Genomic DNA, 18,769 nt, shown 5'->3' on the forward strand with positions numbered 1-18,769 from the left:
CCTTTACTCTATAGTTCCTGTGGCTCTGGTTCTTTTTATTACGATATACTGCTCACAGAGTCTGGAATTGAGCATGCAATACTGCACAACAGGAACACAACATTTTAAATCTTTAAGCATAAAAGTGCTGCCCAACAGCAGGCATCACATAGAGCCTTTAAAAAGCAGTATTCCCCCGTCTGTCTACCTTATTTATTTTCATTTTGTTGCTAGTGACCCAAATTCCCTGAATTCTTTTTTTTATGCATTCCTAATTTAAAGAAGAACACATTAAAAAAAAAGTCAAGTAAAGAGGGAAAAGGGGAGAGAAAAAGGAATGATGGTGGGGAAGGGTAGAAGGGGAAGGGAGGTAAAGGGAACTGTGCCAAACGGGGGAATATGTAGGCCTGTAAGGGCCAGATAGTCTACGCGGGAGTTCAAAAAGGGTACTGAGTGTTTTTAGGCTAGGCCAACTGGCTTCCCTGAGTTCTGACCTAATCGACACCCGCCCAAAACTCCCTGTTCAATAAGAGTGGCCCCTTGAGTACTCACATTCAATAGGAAAATGGCAGTTGGCAGGGAAAACAGGCCCTTGGTAAGGAAGTGAAACTAAACCAGAGAAACACACAAGAATCCACCTAGCAGCTTCTGGTATTTATCAGGAAGTGTACTCTTAAATAGCCGATGGTTACACTTTAAACTCGTTTCTGCACAGGCACAACATAGAGGAGTAGCCGGGTGCCAGCTGGCTCTGTGTTTGTGAACTTCTGCCCACATGCTACTATGTTATTGCAGAGAGGAGCGCTGAACTGTGTGCACTTCAGCTGGCTCTCTCCTCTTATTTCTGTGCTGCTGTGAAGAGCCGGCGGAGCACTTCTGTGAGTATGTTCAATTTCTTGCTCACCCCATCCCCCCTTCCCGCTGCTGGCTGTGTGCAGACAACTGCTGAAATAGAGGCTCTGTGGGAATTTCCCATTCACCCTCCCTTTCTGGCAATGGCGGATTGGATCCAATCGGGGGCAGTTGTGGAAACTGCTAAAGATCATGGGATACAGTATGTACTCCTTCAAATTATTTTTTTCATCAAGTGGTAATAGGCCTGAATTGACTGGTGGAAGTAGCAGCCACAACAAATAAATAAGTTATAGGTAAATGAACTCTTATAAAAAAAGCTAAAGCCCTCAACCTTGTTCAAATTGGCCAGTGGCAAAATAGGTTAAAATTATAAAATGATATTATGTGAGCTTTTTTTCGTAGTTCCACCCTGCATGGTCTTTAACATTAAAAAAAAAAAAAAAAATATATATATATATATATATATATATATATATATATATATATATATATATATAAACATAGTGCACAAAATAACTTCAAAACCGTACCTCTGCCTTCTCTGTGAAGACCTCTAGGGTCTCTTCTGTTATAAAAAACCCTGTCTGTCAGTAATTTTTTTTAAATTACTGACTTTACTACCACTTTAACCGCTTCAGCCCGTAAGATTTTACCCCTTTCCTGACCAGAGCACTTTTTGCAATTCGGCGCTTTAACTGACAATTACGTGGTCATGTGACGTTGTGCTATAAACAAAAAAAGAGCGACAATTTTGAAAAAAAGCAATATTTTTTACTTTTTGCTATAATAAAAATCCCCCAAAAATATATAAAAAAAATGTTTTTCCTCGTTTAAAGCTGATATGTATACATTTACATATTTGTGGTAAAAAAAACACACAGTAAGCCTATATTGATTGGTTTGTGCAAAAGTTAAAGCTTCTACAAAATAGGGGATAGTTTTATGGCATTTTTATTATTATTTTTTTTTTTTATTAGTAATGGCAGTGATCTGTGATTTTTATTGTGACTGTGACATTATGGCGGACACTTTTGACACTATTTGGGGACCATTGTCATTTATACAGAGACCGGTGCTATAAAAATACACTGATACTGTGTAAATGACACTGGCAGGGAATGGGTTAAACACTCAGGGGCGATCAAGGGGTTAAGTGTGTCCTAGGGATTGATTCTAACTGTGGGGGGGATGGGCTTCCACTCACATGACAGCGATCACTGCTCCCAATGACAGGGAGCGATGATCTCTGTCATGTCACAAGGCAGAACAGGGAAATGTCTTGTTTACATAGGCATCTCCCCATTCTGCCAGCTCCGTGACACGATTGCCGGGACACTGAGTCCGCTGGTCCTGCGGGCATGGTCACGCTGTACGCAGCAGGCGCCCGCTAGCCCCAGTTAAAGGGGACGTACAGGTAGGCCCATTTGCCCACTGCTGCCATTGTACCAATGTTTATTGGCGTGCAGCAGTTGGCAAGTGGTTAACAGATGAAACCTTATTGAGAACCAGATCCCCCTGTCCTTTTTTCCTCCCCAACAGGGCATTTTTATAATTTGATGTATAATTCTCTGTAAATAGATGCACTATTCAAAGAGTCACCTACTCATCCCGCAAAGGATATTCACTGATCCACATTGCCTCCTTACTGCAGGAGTCCCCCCTGAATAAGCTCTAGTGTCGAATGGTGTTGGAGCTTTCCAAGGTCGGTGACAAAATTGCACTGCCCTGACATAGGGCTTAATTCATAAAGAGCTATTTTCCTCTTAAAATCTGAGATAAAATAATAGTTTTTTTTTTTTTTTTCAAAATGCAACTTAAATAAAGCATGAGTTGTGTCATCAAAATGTGAGGTATTTTACTCATGAAACCATTCAGTATTTTATTTCATGACGTGATATTAAGTTGAATGGATACAGTGAAGAAGTGATTAGAACCCGTGTCAGTTTTTAGTGCTAATAAAGAGATAAAATGGTTTAAACTATAGAAATATGGCAACTCACAGGTCAGTGAGATCCGTGCAGCATTCGTATTAATACAAAAGAAAAATAGGTAACTAGAATACCAGTCAAAGGGAAACTTCTTTCACAGGACACACGTGGTGTATCAAAAACAACTAAGTTAAAGTGACACTAAAGGTTCATTTTCTTTTTTAAACAACCATATCATACTTACCTCCACTGTGCAGCTCGTTTTGCACAGAGTGGCCCCGAACCTTGTTTTCTGGGGTCCTTCGGTGGCTCTCTCAGCTTCTCCCCGCATCAGATAACCCCCTAGGAGAAGCACTCTCCCAGGGGGTCACCTTGCGGGCGCGCTCCCGAGTTCAGCATTCGGCGTCCATTGACGCCGAATGCTGGACTCGGCCCTGCCCCCCGGCGGCTGCGTCATTGGATTTGATTGACAGCAGCGGGAGCCAATGGCTGCACTGCTATCAATCTGTCCAACCAACAGCCGAGAACCCCTTAGCAGAGAGACGGCGCATCCCTGTGGGACAAGTTCCAGGGCTCAGGTAAGTAAAACGGGGGGAGGGGGCTGGGGGTCAGTCACTGACAGGTGTTTTTTCACCTTAATGCATAGGATGCATTAAGGTGAACAAACACAAACCTTTACAACCCCTTTAAGAAAATATAAAATATCTTTATAAGTGTCAAATATTGAATAAAAATAGTATCAAAAATCACAGGCTTATAAAAATACCATTCTTCCACCAATAAAAAAGACAATGTTGTCATTGGAGAGACTTCCCTTCATTTCTGTCCCATAGCCAAAACAGGAATGAGAGGAAATTCCTACAAATTAAGAATCCCTTGGGGACCCCCAGGTCACCAGAACCAGTGTTTCCATTGGAAGATTTCCCCTTTATTACTTTTCTGGGGACAACCCAAAATTTGGGATTTTTTTCACTTTCCATGATAACGGTAAACAGGACAAATAGAGAGGGTTAATCTCCCTAACGGGGATGCTGACAGCAATAAAAACCTGACAGGTGGTCTAATCCCTCTCCCCTCTATCCAAAACCAAAAAAAATTGCCTTTAGTTATACTTTAGTAAATCAGGCCTGATGATTCTGTGTTTGCATTACTGAGAACTTCTTACCTTCTAAGATAATAGTGAATTGACATTTTCAGCATGGTATGAGATAATTGGAAAAAATGTGTCATGTGATTCAGTTATCTCATGAGATATTCCTTAATGCATTGAGAGCAGTGTCTCTTAAAGCGGAGTTCCACCCAAAAATGGATCTTCCGCTTTTATGGGAAGTGATCCCCTGACAAGCCACAGTTGGCATGTCATTTTTTTTGGGGGGAAACAGAAACCCTCCCGGGGCACCGCGGCACCGGAAGTAAGTTCCCCTCTCCCCCCTCCCTCCATGCAATCATCTGGGACACGTCACAGGTCCCAGATGATTGCCCGGCCAGTCACAGCGTGGCTCACACATGCGCAGTGCGTGCCTGGCTGTGAAGCCACAGCTGGGTGCCCACAGTGACAATGCCGGCACCGCAGAGAGGAGGGGGAGACGAGCGGTGCTTCGTTCGCCCGCATCGCTGGACCCTGGGACAGGTAAGTGTCCGATTATTAAAAGTCAGCAGCTACAGTATTTGTATTGTTTGTATTTTTTTTTTTTTTTTTCAGTCGGAACTCCGCTTTAAGTATCAAAAGTGCTGTGCTGCATTTTAACAATTAATCCAACCTCTAATGTACTGCATTTTTTTAACATAAAGGAAAAGTAGTGACAAAATAAAAATAGCAATGGGTTAAAGAGGAAGTAAACCCTGGTGGGTTTTTCTTCCATTCTAATTCCGTGCAAAGTAAAGGCATACTTAGCACATTATGCGACACTTACCTGCAAATTAAGCCTGCGTCGTCTCCGTGACAGGCCGCATCCATCTTCTCCTGTCTTCCTTCCAGGGACATGGACTCCGGCTCTGTGACTGGCCAGAGCCATGTGACATCACTCCCACGCATGCATGCAGGAGCTGCTGGTCACGGCACACTCAACTGAAGAAATGGCACGGGCAGCCATTCCTTCAGAGTGCATGCACTGATGACATCATTGGCGCAGTAAACAGTAAATACTGGTATCTCCTAAGCGCATGTTTAGGAGATATTTACAGTACCTATAGGTAAGCCTTATTGTAGGCTTACCTATAGGGACAACTTACAAAGGGAGGTTTACAACCTCTTTAAGGAATAAGGAGGCTGTAAAGTATTTTTTTACATTAAAATATTAAACATGTCATACTTACCTGCTCTGTTCAACAGTATTGACAGAATGACCCCTTACCTCTTCTTCTGGGGTCCCCCGCCGGTGCTTTATGCTCCTCCTCTTCTATGTGTACCACCATACAATGCTGCTTCCTATGGAGACACACTCGAGTGTATGTGTCCATAGACGCACAGAATGCTGCTCAGCCCCGTCCCCTGCTTCTTCCTCACAGAATTTGACTTACAGCAGCAGGAGCCAATGGCTCCCACTGCTATTAGTGAAGCCTGTGAGAACAGGCAGAGCAGAGAGAAGATTTCTAGACAGGCACAGCGCTGGATTGATAAGAAGACTTAGGGAGGGGAGATCAGCAACTGGAAGGTTTTTTACTTTAAAAATAGAATTGCATAGATTTTATAACTTTAATCCAGTTATATTTTGCAAATATATTCTCCATGATCTGTGAAAAATAGGAGCAGGATAGGTGCATGTCCCTTACCCTTTATAATTTTTCAAAAAAGGCTAATTTGTATAGTACCACTACTCAATGAAAGAATCCAGTCTGCATACCTATCTGTTTATATGCTATTTTAGCTTATTTTCTGATCTTGAAATCTATAGATCTTACTGGCATTTTGGCATTTGGCTTTAATGCCAGTACTTTAATACCAGTAAGATCTATAGATTCCGGGTATAATCATTGTTATCTAGATTGTGGCCATATTATCCTTTAGAGCACACTTGTATTTTCCTAGGAGAGATAACATCAAAAAATAACTGTATGACCCTACATAACCGTATTTAACAGATTCTAAAAAACTCAGACTAATTGAATAAACATCGTTATTACAGATTTTGACAACAAGGTGCTGAGAACCGCTAATAATTGACAATGCCAGAATTTTTATCAAGAGAATGTCCTGGCTCTGAGGTCATTGTAGGTCTGCAGATCCAATCTTTTCTGAAGTACTATTCAATAATTCACAACTATGTAAAATTCATGTTCTTTAAAAGCTCATTTTAATTACTTCACAGAGATGTTTGAATAGAGATATGAAGGGAAAATAAAAGACGCTAATAATATGCAATATCCAAATGGACACAAAAGTAATTTGGAAATGGCTAGCATCTTCAAAGTAATTGGCTGTTCTTTGGATATCTGTATGCAAAGAGAGTCACATCCTATTTGGATGTTCTTAGACTTCATAATGTGGAATGAAAGACACTGGATATGGTCTGTGAAATTTAAGAGTCCCTCGGGTCTTTTTATTTCTGAAAGAAACAGTCTTTTTACAGTGAGCGTTATGGTGTTACAAATCTATCAATGATGGATTTTTTGTGTCATTAAAATCCTATTGATAGTCATAAGAATAAAGCACAGGGCTTTGTCTGGAATGCAAGGAAGTTAGATGGAGCTTTATTAACTCATACTTTTGACCTATGACTCAGAGCTAAATTGTCAAATATAAAACACACAACTTACTAAAGTTGTACAAAGAACTCCAGGACCTTTAAAGAAGAACTCCAGGATAGGGATACAATTTGCACATTAGCTATGTGTAGTTGGTTAAGCAAAACTGCTAATGTGATTTGGATTAAAGAAGAAAAAAATAAATAAAAGTCAGCATCTACAAATACTGTAGCTGCTGACTTTTAATATAAGGACACTTACCTGTCCATGGATCCAGCAATGTCGGCACCCGAGCCAATTCTTCAGTCGACATCAGGTGTAGGAGCCGGCATTGTAAGTAAGGGTACCTGTCAAATCCAGGTACCCGCTATCCCCAAAAAGTGCCAAATGTGGAGTGGAGTTCTTCTTTAAAATCGTACACAGTGTACAGAACTCGTGGTTTTAAAAATCAATGACGTCATCTCTTTATACAGAATTTTTATCCCTGGGTTCCAGGAGAAGGAATCTCCAAACTGGTGACATCACTTCCTAGTGTTTGTCCCCATATAATAGGACTACATATCCCATTATGCCCTGGCATTTAAAATATGAATGGGTGGCAGTGTGGGAGGGACTGTGGGCATGTATGGGATCAATCAGTCTCCTGGCTTGTCCATCTAACTATGATGTACAGTGGGCGGGACCTGAGAGTCTCAGACTCCCAGTCTGATATGTCCACTGTACAACATAGCTAGATGGACAAGCCAGGCGTCTGATTCATCCCATACACATATTCATCCCATACACATCATATTGCTGCCCATTCACACTGTAGTTGTCAGTAAAGCTAGCTCTTGCTGCAGTGGGTAGACTGGAGAGTCTCAGACTCCCGTTCTGATTCGCCCACTGTACAGCATAGTTAGATGGACAAGCCAGGAGTCTGATTCATCCCGTACACCCCCACAGTCCTACCCACATTGCTGCCCATTCCATAAATATATGTGAACCTATATAAAACAATGGAAAGAATCCAGCAGCAATTCATCAGAGAGGACAAACCGATGTGAGCTAAATATCTTTATTGATTATCCAAATAACAAATTAACCATTTATAAAACCTACACCCACCTCCAACACGTAATTAAAAATAAGACAGACGTCTTAATAGAACACAGGTGGTCACCAAATAATAAAAAAACGATGCAACACTAAATAAATTGAGCAATAATGTGAAAAATCATAAAAGAAAACTACAAAACAGATTAAAAAATATATAAGAATATACATAAAGTACAATGTATCATGAAACAGTGCTACAAAGTAGTGATATGTTAGTTCACCAAAACAATCCAAGTGTAAAATTAGTGAAAATAATCATATAAAATACCAAATACTATCCAAGTGATATTAATCACAATAAATGAAAAAAACAGATGTATGAAAAAGTCCCATCACACACAGTGCACATAAAAAGAAAAAAAGTCCATAAGCATAATAAAGAAGCTGATCCAAAAATTGTGATGAAAAGAATCCAGTCTCCCAATAGTTAAATGCACCCGAGTGAGTAATAAGGCTCCTTACCGACTAAAATGACCACACAGGTGGTCTCACCAAGCATAGGGGATGTTAAGGTCTCCCAACAACCTATACCGGCATCTGTAATGTTGGCTAGATCTCTGACACCCTGGGTTCCATCATGTCACCAGATTCAATCCAAGGCTGTACCTCGCAGTAAGTCTCCTCTGCCGTTAGATGTCGCCAGTCCTCTGTTACTGCTGTAGGTCGGCTGGTTCCTGTTGTTCCACAGCTTGTGTTCAGCTCTTGCTGCAGTCAGCAGTTATGGCATTCTGTTTAGGAAGTGCTGTTTGAGAGTTCTGTTTATAACCTATATTTTTTACGGACTCCCTACACCACTTATATCCTAGTATGGCTTATCTCCTGGCTGAAGATATTGACCTTGAGATACAATCTGCATTTTCTTGCGATTCATCAGCCTCTTACTGCGGCGATGATAGCTTGAAAAAACGACTCAAGAACCACAAGAAACTAACTATTAAATTTCTTAATAGAAAGTGGGACATTTTATCACTGAAATCACATATCGAGCACAAAATTATACCCAGGGGTCTGAGGGAAAAAGTCACCCCGGCAGGTCACCTACACACACCACGATTTCTTGAACTATGGAAAAAAAGCTGCTTGGAACGCGGCCTTGCAATTTTACATATGATTGTCGACAAGGAACAAATACAACTAGATGAGATCAAAAAAGAAATAGATATCAGTGTGCAGTTGTTGGAGCTGTTTAAAACTGACCCGGAATTTATTAAAAGTAATGATCTCCTCAAAAGGGAAGTTGAAAAGACACAAAAAATCCTCAAATCCACCAAACAGGAAAAATTTAAACAGAACCTCTTAGACTGGGAAAATGAGGACATGTTTGACCCCACAATACCTAGAGGGAGAAGTAGGTCATGAAGGGGCAGGAAAAATAAATCTAATTCTGCTCATTCTAGGCACTCTTCTACTGACAGTGAAATGGGATTTCAGGATAAAGCGGTTGCTTTTTTAGAACAGGAGGGGACAGTATAGACGATTGTGTCTCCAAGAAGGGCAAACAAATAGATACATCTATGGGCAGAATGCACACCCAGGTCAACAAGGGAGGTCAAGCAAAAGAGAGACACAAAAGGAAATCAAAGGGAACTCAGATCGGGGTCACGGAGAGTCTAGGTGACAACATAGACAACTCCGGTACATATTTGACAGATGGGCCACAATCAGATCTGAAAGTGGTCAATCTAACCGACTTTCCCCTCAATAAGCACCATATCTCTCTTTTACAGAAGGGATTGTCATTTTCACCCACCGCCACAATGAGTGAGTTTGAGGTCTTTAAAGATGTGAGTCTCTTTCTGCGGAAGGTAGTTTTTAGATACTGACACTCGGATCGAGGTGATCAATCTGCAGAAATAGATGAGCAAAGTAAGAAGGAACGTGATTCCCTCGAGGCCCAGATTGCACTTCTCGAGGAGAATCAAGAACTTGATTCGGATTTGGAATCTCCCAATCCATCACAAACATGCCCTCGTCCATCTAAATTATCAATTAAATCCCTTAAAATGCCCTCCCTATCTAAACATAAACGTATCCATTTTTTCCTGGAACAGGTGAAAAAAGACCTTTCCAGGATAAATTGGGACTACAAGGGGCAGGAACATCTTACCAAAGAGGAAAGGAGGGCCCTTAGGGAATTGGAGGAAGCCTCGGACATCATTATAAAGGGCAGTGATAAAGGTGGCAACACTGTTCTCCTTTCACAGACCATGTATGAGGGTCAAAATATGCGTCTCCTTCGAGACAAAACCACATACCAGAGGCTTTCCACAAATCCCTTCGCCCAAATCGTGTCTAGTCTTAACTTTAAACTTAATATGGCCCTAGAAGAACATCTTATCACACATAAGGAATATAAATACCTTAGTGTCCATGAATTCAACACTCCCACCTTTTATACAATTCCCAAGCTCTACAAATCCATCACCGACCCCCCCGGGGAAACCGATAGTCTCGGCCATAATGGGTCCCCTAGAGAGGGTTGGTAAATATGTGGATGCATTAATTAAAGATTTGGTATGTGAACTCCCCTCTTTGTGCAGGATATACACGATGTACTCAGGAGACCTGATGGGATTTTGCTACCACCAGGAGTTCTCCTGGTGGGAATTGATGTTGAATCGCTTTATACATCAATTCCACACAACTGGGGCCTTAAAGCGACACATTACTTTTTGGATAATAAATTTCCTCTCTTGGCCACACAAAATGAATTCATTGTGGATCTTCTACAGTTCATGCTGGATAATAACTGTTTCCAATTCCTTGGAATATACTATAGGCAGATTAGAGGCACCTCGATGGGTGCCCCATGGGCTCCCTCATATGCATGTCTGCATGTGGGTCTATGGGAGTTGGAATGTGTGTATCCCTCGTCGATGTACCTCGGCCACTGTCTCCTGTGGCTGAGGTACATCGACGACGTGATCATGCTCTGGGATGGCTCACCTATGGACCTGGTTTCCTTCATTGATGAATTAAACAACAATGATAGGAATATCAGGCTCACTTATTCTTATGATCCTGCCGTGTTGCCCTTCCTGGACCTCTCTATCTATATCAAGGAGGGTAAACTTCATACCAAAACATTCAGAAAGGGAACGGCAGCGAATACATTGTTATTGGCTTCCAGTCACCATCCCAGATCTCTCATACAGGGAATCCCGGTAGGCCAGTTCCTCCGAGCTAGGAGGAACTGCTCGGAAGACAGTGACTTCCAAACCGAGGCACATGATCTCTATGGGAGATTTTGTGATCGCGGCTACTCTCGTGCCTGCATTAGAAAGGCCAAGAAAAGGCCCCTTCAGACGGATAGACAGTCCCTCTTGACTAATCATACTGGGGGAAAACCAAAAATCCCCAGCCAAGCCCCATTTAGGATCATTACTAAATTTGGAGCACAGTGGGAACAAACTACAAATGTACTGAGCCTCCACTGGCACATTTTATCAGAGGCCTCTATACTTGGAAACATTGTCGGTGACAGGCCCCTTCTTACAGCTAGAAGAGCAACCAATTTAAAGGACTGTTTGGTCCACTCTGAGTACAGTAGACCAAAAAAACGGGACTGGCTTACCAGCCTTCCACCCCTTAAAGGTATGTACTCTTGTGGTAGGTGCCATATCTGCAGATATGTGGATAGGACTGACATGTTCGCCAATTCTGATGGTAGCAAATCATTTAAAATGAATAGCTTCATAAACTGTACCACAACATGTGTGATTTACATGCTCACCTGTCCCTGTGGACTAATCTATGTCGGTAAAACAAAAAGACAGCTCAAAATCCGAACTGGCGAACATGATCAGAGTATCATCAACAGGGATAATGATCGCCCCCTCTCCTTGCATTTCTTGAAAATGCATGATGGTGAACCGAAGGGCCTTAAGTGTAAAGGCATTTACAAACTTAATCTTCCATCCAGAAGAGGGGATTTTGACAGGATATTATATCAAAAAGAGAAGATGTGGATTTTTTATTTAAACAGTATGCAACCCTTTGGGTTGAATAACGAGTGCAATCTATCCGTCTTCCTAGAACAATAATTCAGGTGTCTATTGGGGAGACTATGTATCTTAATCCCCAATTCCATCTGACTTGGATTTCTATTCCTGTCTCTATCCCGTTTCACTGCCATACACCTAGACGGTGTCGGTCAGGTATTTATACGTCCTTGCAGCTGTGACTGGCTCAACCCGATGAATGACCCCCTCTTTGGGTTGATAAGATGTGCTTTATTGCTATCTGTGGATTCATACTCACTTTCTGTATATATTCTTTATTTTATTAGCTGTGGATCGCTCCTGTGCACCAATGTGTGACTGCACTATATGTGAATGACGCTTTGATTAGGCTGCAGTGTTCAGGTGATGTTAGTAATGATAGTCAATTAAGTCTTAATTATCTGGATATTTAAGCACGGACTCTGAACCACTGCGCATGCTCTGAGGAAGCTTGGGTTCAAGCGAAACACGTAAGCATCAAGCCATCACGCTGTCTGTGATGAGGACACTGTGACTTCCACCAAATACCACGATCCACCTCTGACTGTCCCTTATCTCCATGCCACAACACGGATGTATCCGCTGATGTGAATCATTCACTATGCTGTTTTGGACTGTGGCTCTCTATACAGCTCACTGATACCACAAGCCTGGACGGCCTGGACCTTACCTCATACCGTATGTTCCAGCTGGAATGACCACATACTGACATCCACGTCCGGACCTCGAGCACTGAACTAATCTTGGTGGGGCTACCGCTGTAAAGACTGGTCTTCTTAGGGCTATGAATACAATCGCACAAGACGTCAAACGGTGAGCTGCTTTGCACTCCGTATATTGAGGAGGAATATCCCGTATAGCTTATCACCTTTGTTTTCCTTGTGAGATATTAGCCCGAATTCCAATTGCCTTTAACCTTCGATCCCCACCGATATCTATACCAGTATATACATGCTGCTGTATCAGAGCCACTGTATTTGTAGCTATCACATTAAGGGAACTCTCGTCTACCCTTCAAGCACAAGCACTTTCCATAGGCAATCTTACTGGAAGCATGTCTGTGTGTCCTTAATTTTCATTATTGGTCCCTTTGACAATTTATTTAATTGACTGAACCATTCATGCTTTTGCTCCAGATCCGGATTCAGGATAATTGTCTGTCTGTGTGTGAGACGAGTGTGAGGTGTTTGTATCGGGTTGGTGGCCACCTGTGTTCTATTAAGACTTCTGTCTTATTTTTAATTATGTGTTGGAGGTGGGTGTAGGTTTTATAAATGGTTCATTTGTTATTTGGATAATCAATAAAGATATTTAGCTCACATTGGTTTGTCCTCTCTGATGAATTGCTGCTGGATTCTTTCTGTTGTTTTATATGCTTTACTCCTTAGTTCAGAGGACAGCTACCCCTTGATTTTTGAACCTATTATGATATCTAATCAAGGCTGATGGTGTGAACAGGTCATTTAATTGGGTGGGCAGTATATAAGCCAGTTTTTCAAACTCGTTTTGATCTGTGCTAAATTGGATGTGTCATTGGTCCCCTTTTTCTGATTTGTTTCTATATGTGAACCTAGCCTTAAGAAGGAAGGAAACTACTACAGTGCCTTGCAAAAGTTTTCACCCCCTTGGCTTTTTACCTATTTTGTTACAATACAGCCTTTAGTTCAATGTTTTTTTTTAAATCTGAATTATATGTGATGGATCAGAACACAATAGTCTAAGTTCATGAAGTAAAATTAGAAAAATATATACATAAAACTATCTTTCAGAAATAAAAAACTGATAACTGGCATGTGCGTATGTATTCACCTCCTTTGTTATGAAGCCCATAAAAAGCTCCGGTGCAACCAATTACCTTCAGAAGTCACATAATTAGTGAAATGATGTTCACCTGTGCAATCTAAGTGTCACATGATCTGTCATTACATATACACACCTTTTTAAAAGGCCCCAGATGCTGCAACACCTAAGCAAGAGGCACCACTAACCAAACACTGCCATGAACACCAAGGAACTCTCCAAACAAGTAAGGGACAATGTTGTTGAGAAGTACAAGTCGAGGTTAGGTTATTAAAAAAATATCCAAATCTTTGATAATCCCTAGGAGCACCATCAAATCTATCATAACCAAATGGAAAGAACATGGCACAACAGCAAACCTGCCAAGAGACGGCCGCACACCAAAACTCACAGACCGGGCAAGGAGGGCATTAATCAGAGAGGCAGCACAGAGACCTAAGGTAACCCTGGAGGAGCTGCAGAGTTCCACAGCAGAGACTGGAGTATCTCTACATTGGACGACAATAAGCTGTACGCTCCATAAAGTTGAGTTTTATGGCAAAGTAGCCAGAAGAAAGCCATTACTTTCAGCAAAAAACAAAATGGCACGTTTTGAGTTTGCGAAAAGGCATGTGGGAGACTCCCAAAATGTATGGAGGAAGGTGCCCTGGTCTGATGAGACTAAAATTGAACTTTTTGGCCATCAAAGAAAACGCTATGTCTGGCGCAAACCCAACACATCACATCACCCAAAGAACACCATCCCCACAGTGAAACATGGTGGTGGCAGCATCATGTTGTGGGGATGTTTTTCAGCAGTCGGGACTGGGAAACTGATCAGAGTTGAGGGAAAGATGGATGGTGCCAAATACAGGGATATTCTTGAGCAAAACCTGTACCACGCTGTTTCTAATTTGAGGCTAGGACAGAGGTTCACCTTCCAGCAGGACAATGACCCAGAACACACTGCTAAAACAACACTTGAATGGTTTAAGGGGAAACATGTAAATGTTTTGGAATGGCCTAGTCAAAGCCCAGACCTCAATCCAATAGAAAATCTGTGGTCAGACTTAAAGATTGCTGTTCACAAGAGCAAACCATCCAACTTGAATGCGCTGGAGCAGTTTTGCAAGGAGGAATGGGCAAAAGTGGTAAGGAGTGGCAAGCCCATAGAGACTTATCCAAAGCAACTTGAAGCTGTGATAGCCGCAAAAGGTGGCTCTACAAAGTATTGACTTTAGAGGGTGAATAGTTAGTCGCCTTCTAGTCGGATTGAAGTAGTACAGGAACCTTTTCTGAAGTCGGAGCGACTGCAGTAGTGTGCATTAAGACGGATCCATTCACTTACATTTTCATGTAGCGCGACTTGAGGCAACTAGGGGCGACTTGGGGCGACTTGAAGTCGGATCCAAAGTTGCCCCTGTGTGAATAGAGCCCTATGCACATTGACTTTTTCTGTTATTTTGTCCTATTTGTTTTTTGCTTCACAATAAAAAAAAACATCTTCAAAGTTGTGGGTGTAAAGTTGTTCTGTAAATGAAATGATGCAAATCCTCAAACAATCCATGTTAATTCCAGGTTGTGAGGCAACAAAACATGAAAAATGCCAAGGGGGGTGAATACTTTTGCAAGTCACTGTATGTACTACTACTATGTAAAATGACCAGAACATATTTCTATGATCTATTTATAATTATGATCATTTTACACTGTTGCCTTTCTGTGAAAAAAAAAAAAAACACTTAGTAAATAAACCCTATTGCATTCATTTACATACCTAATTATGTTTCAGAAAGAATATAAAATAGGAAGTTCCCCTGAAAATAAAGCCTGGTACACACTTTATGTTTTTTCTCGTTCAACCCAGAGGGGTGAACAGAAAAAAACTGACAGATCGCTATACTAACATAAGTGGTGTTAGTGCAGCAATCTCCCCTGCTATACTATTGTGTTCTGACAGGGGGACGCCCCCCCCCCCACCGGGAAACACTAATCGCTGATAGGATGCCGATTGGATGCCTGGATTTTACCCGCCAAATGAGTTATAATTCTATGTAGCTGGTCTCATGATTCAGACACAGCACAGCCAGGTTCACAACTTCTGACCACTGCAACAGCAGCAAAGCTTGGTAAAGAGCAATGATCAAAACATACCCCTAGGCTGTTGACTAAACAAGAAAGGAGCATCTATACACAGGTGAAGTCAACCCTTCTGGCTGCCTACATTTAATATTTTTTAATAAATACATACTGTATAGTGTCTGAATTATTGGTGTATTTTATGTGCTAGGAGGAGTTCATTTTTAACTGGGTGGCAGCTGTCCTTTTGGCATGTTACATTTAAAGATCAATTCTTATTAAAGAAAACAAAATCAATATGGTTTGTTTTCAGTTTCTTTCCTGCACATCTTGTCACTTGGACTGTACATTTCACTTTAATCATCAGGCTCTTAGACATCCGGGCAACCTTTGCTTATGTCTGCTGCCAATCGTACTTACTAATTGGGGCCCCCTTTGTGAAGGAATTACATGCAAACACCAGCTTGACAGCATGCGTCTTTAGGGCTTTTGTGTGCCTCTTCAAGGAGCAAAATTAGTCACTGTGTAATGCTTTTTACAGGCTGGCAAAATGCACCTAGCTCCAGTGTTGAAGTCTTATAACTGCAAGGTTTTACCACCGCTTGACCGCTAGAGTGAATGACCGCTTACTGCTGTATTTACCTGTTGCACAGCATGTGTCTAGTATAACCCACTCTGAGAGAGGACATTACCTCTCCTGCACTTTGCTCATAGCCACATGTTGTTCATGGTAAGAAGGAACCCCTATTCACCCCCTACAAAACTTACCACCTTGCAATCAGTTATTTTTGTAGCTCTACCTCTGTAGGGGCCACTGGTATTAATGTGTTCTTCCCTAACAGTACAGATGCTGCCAGTCACCCAAAGATCAGTCCATACACTCCCGCTCCAATAAATACGTCTAGGGGATGTCTTTTTATGTAGTTTATTGCTCAAGGAACTTTAACAGGAGTGGGGGCTAGGGCATGGGATACTCCAAAATGCTCAACACTCATGCCCTGTACACACGGTCGGACATTGATCGGACATTCCGACAACAAAATCCTAGGATTTTTTCCGACGGATGTTGGCTCAAACTTGTTTTGCATACACATGGTCGCACAAAGTTGTCGGAATTTCCGATTGCCAACAACGCGGTGACGTCAACCAAGTACGACGAGACTAGAAAGGGCCAGTTCAGAACCAAGCGCGGCACCCTTTGGGCTCCTTTTGCTAATCTCATGTTAGTAAAAGTTTGGTGAGAGACGATTCGCACTTTTTCAGACTCGTGGCTTTCAGATCGTTTTCTGCGGTTCAGTTTGTGCTTGTGGGTTTGTATCTGCTCTTCAGTGCGTGCAAGCAAGTTCCACGTGACTTTAATTAGTCATTGTGTTCTTGTTCGTTCGTTACTGTTTTTCAGGTCGCTCTTCACAGGCCTTGCTGTTCTTCAGTGCGTTCTGTTACTTCGTTCTGAGCAGCCGACCGTTTTCTAGCCATGTTTCGTATACGTACTCCTCGTAGAGTTCGTGCTGTGCGGGGGCTTGGTGTTGGGGTCCTGACCTTGACACAAGTCCAGTCCTTGAACAGGGTGGGGAGGAGTTCATGGACCAAGAATTGGTTGCTTCAGCGTGACCAGTTCTCTCATATGCCTTTGCTCCGTGAGATCCGTGAGAATAATCCTGATGATTTCAGGAACTTTCTCCGGATGACGGACCCCGTATTTCACCGTCTGCTGGCTTTGCTGACCCCCTATATCAGCAGGCAGGATACCTGCATGAGGCAAGCCATCACTGCGGAGCAGAGGCTCGTCGCTAGCCTGCGGTACTTGGCGACAGGGAGAAGCCTGCAGGACTTGAAGTTCTTGACAGGCATCTCCCCCCAGGCTCTGGGTATCATTATCCCAGAGACCTGTTCTGCCATCATCCAGGTCCTACAGAAGCAGTATATGAAGGTAAGATTTTTATCCTTTAATATCACATTTTATTGTATTGAATGTTTGATAATATATTGTATTTCTTTCCTCATTCCCTAATTACCATGATTGTAATATGCTGGGAATGTCCGCTTTGTTCTCATGCATGCTGGATTTTTCTGTAATAATTTTTTTGTCCTTCATACATATTTGCCTTCAATAACCTCCCCAGCATGCTCTCCTGCCCTATATTCACCTCATGTAGTCACTTAACAATGTATTTTATCAGCTCCATAGTAGTGCTTTACCCCAAACACCCCCTAAAATGTTTTGAAATGTGATTTGTGCTTTAAATTCAGGCAGAGTGCCAGAGGCATTTTTTTGTGGTGTCCCCAAATCATTTTTATTAACCCTCCCTCCCCCCAACTGCTAAGTCAGCTGATCCCAATTCTCTATCTATCCTCAATCATCTATCTGCTGACTTTGCCAAACCCATACACACTATACCCATCTCTTTTGTGGTCAGATGTATGGATGAATTACCCAAAGCATGTAGTGCAAGGGCCTCCCTGTATACTTTCAAATAGTACTGTTGAAAGTTTTTGTATCCTATTATTATCTTGATAGGCAATAGCAGAATGTCCAAATGTGCTCAAATGTGTACAGTGTGTATTTATATCTTTGTATTATGACACTTCTTACCTGTCCAGTGGGCTGCCAATAGTGTAACTAAGGAGGGGCTGTTCCAAGTAATACCCTGTATTTAGGCATTCATCTCTCAATGAAGTGGAGAGGGTTACCTCTCCAAGATTCCCATCCCCTATAATGTTAGAAATGGCCCATGAGAAGGGGGGGGGGGGAATATGATAGGTTTACCTTATACTTTGGTGTTGTAAAATTCCCCTTAATAAATCCCTGTCTAATCTGCTTGCCATGTTTATGTGCAAAAATACTAATTTTTTTTGTTTTCCTCAACAGTTTCCTTCCACGCCACAGGAATGGCAGACTGTGGCCTCCCACTTTGCCCAGCGGTGGGACTTTCCTAACTGCGGAGGGGCAATTGATGGGAAACACGTCCACATCGTCCCACCACCCAACTCGGGGTCATACTATTTCAACTATAAGGGGTTCAATAGTATTGTGATGTTGGCGGTGGTGTCAGCTAATTACGACTTCTTGTATGTGGACGTGGGGAAGAATGGCCGGATATCCGATAGTGGAGTCATCGTCCAGATGGAGTTTTACAGGCGTCTCCAGAATGGCAGCTTGGACTTGCCACCTCCAGAAGACAATGTGGAAGAACTCCCATTCGTCTTCGTTGCGGATGAAGCATTTGCGCTGGGGGACCATCTTTTGCGGCCATTCCCGATGAGGACCCTCACCCCGGAACAGAGGATTTTTAATTACCAGCTGGACAGAGCCAGAAGAGTGGTGGAGAACACATTTGGAATCATGGCCAGCCGGTTCCGCCTATT

The 18,769-nt window shown here is 42.1% G+C and overlaps 1 protein-coding gene across 1 annotated transcript in view; it reads left to right on the top strand.

Annotated features, from left to right (window-relative positions):
• The window catches only part of NKAIN3 (sodium/potassium transporting ATPase interacting 3), a 650,331-nt gene that overhangs the window by 90,740 nt on the left and 540,822 nt on the right, over nucleotides 1-18,769 (top strand). The window contains exon 3 of the mRNA XM_073632827.1: nucleotides 714-857. Coding sequence (XP_073488928.1) covers nucleotides 714-857 — 144 coding nt within the window. The remainder of the gene's footprint in view (nucleotides 1-713; nucleotides 858-18,769) is intronic.

This window comes from Aquarana catesbeiana, linkage group LG05 (assembly GCF_042186555.1).
Source record: "Aquarana catesbeiana isolate 2022-GZ linkage group LG05, ASM4218655v1, whole genome shotgun sequence".
In the NCBI taxonomy this organism is placed as follows: domain Eukaryota; kingdom Metazoa; phylum Chordata; class Amphibia; order Anura; family Ranidae; genus Aquarana; species Aquarana catesbeiana.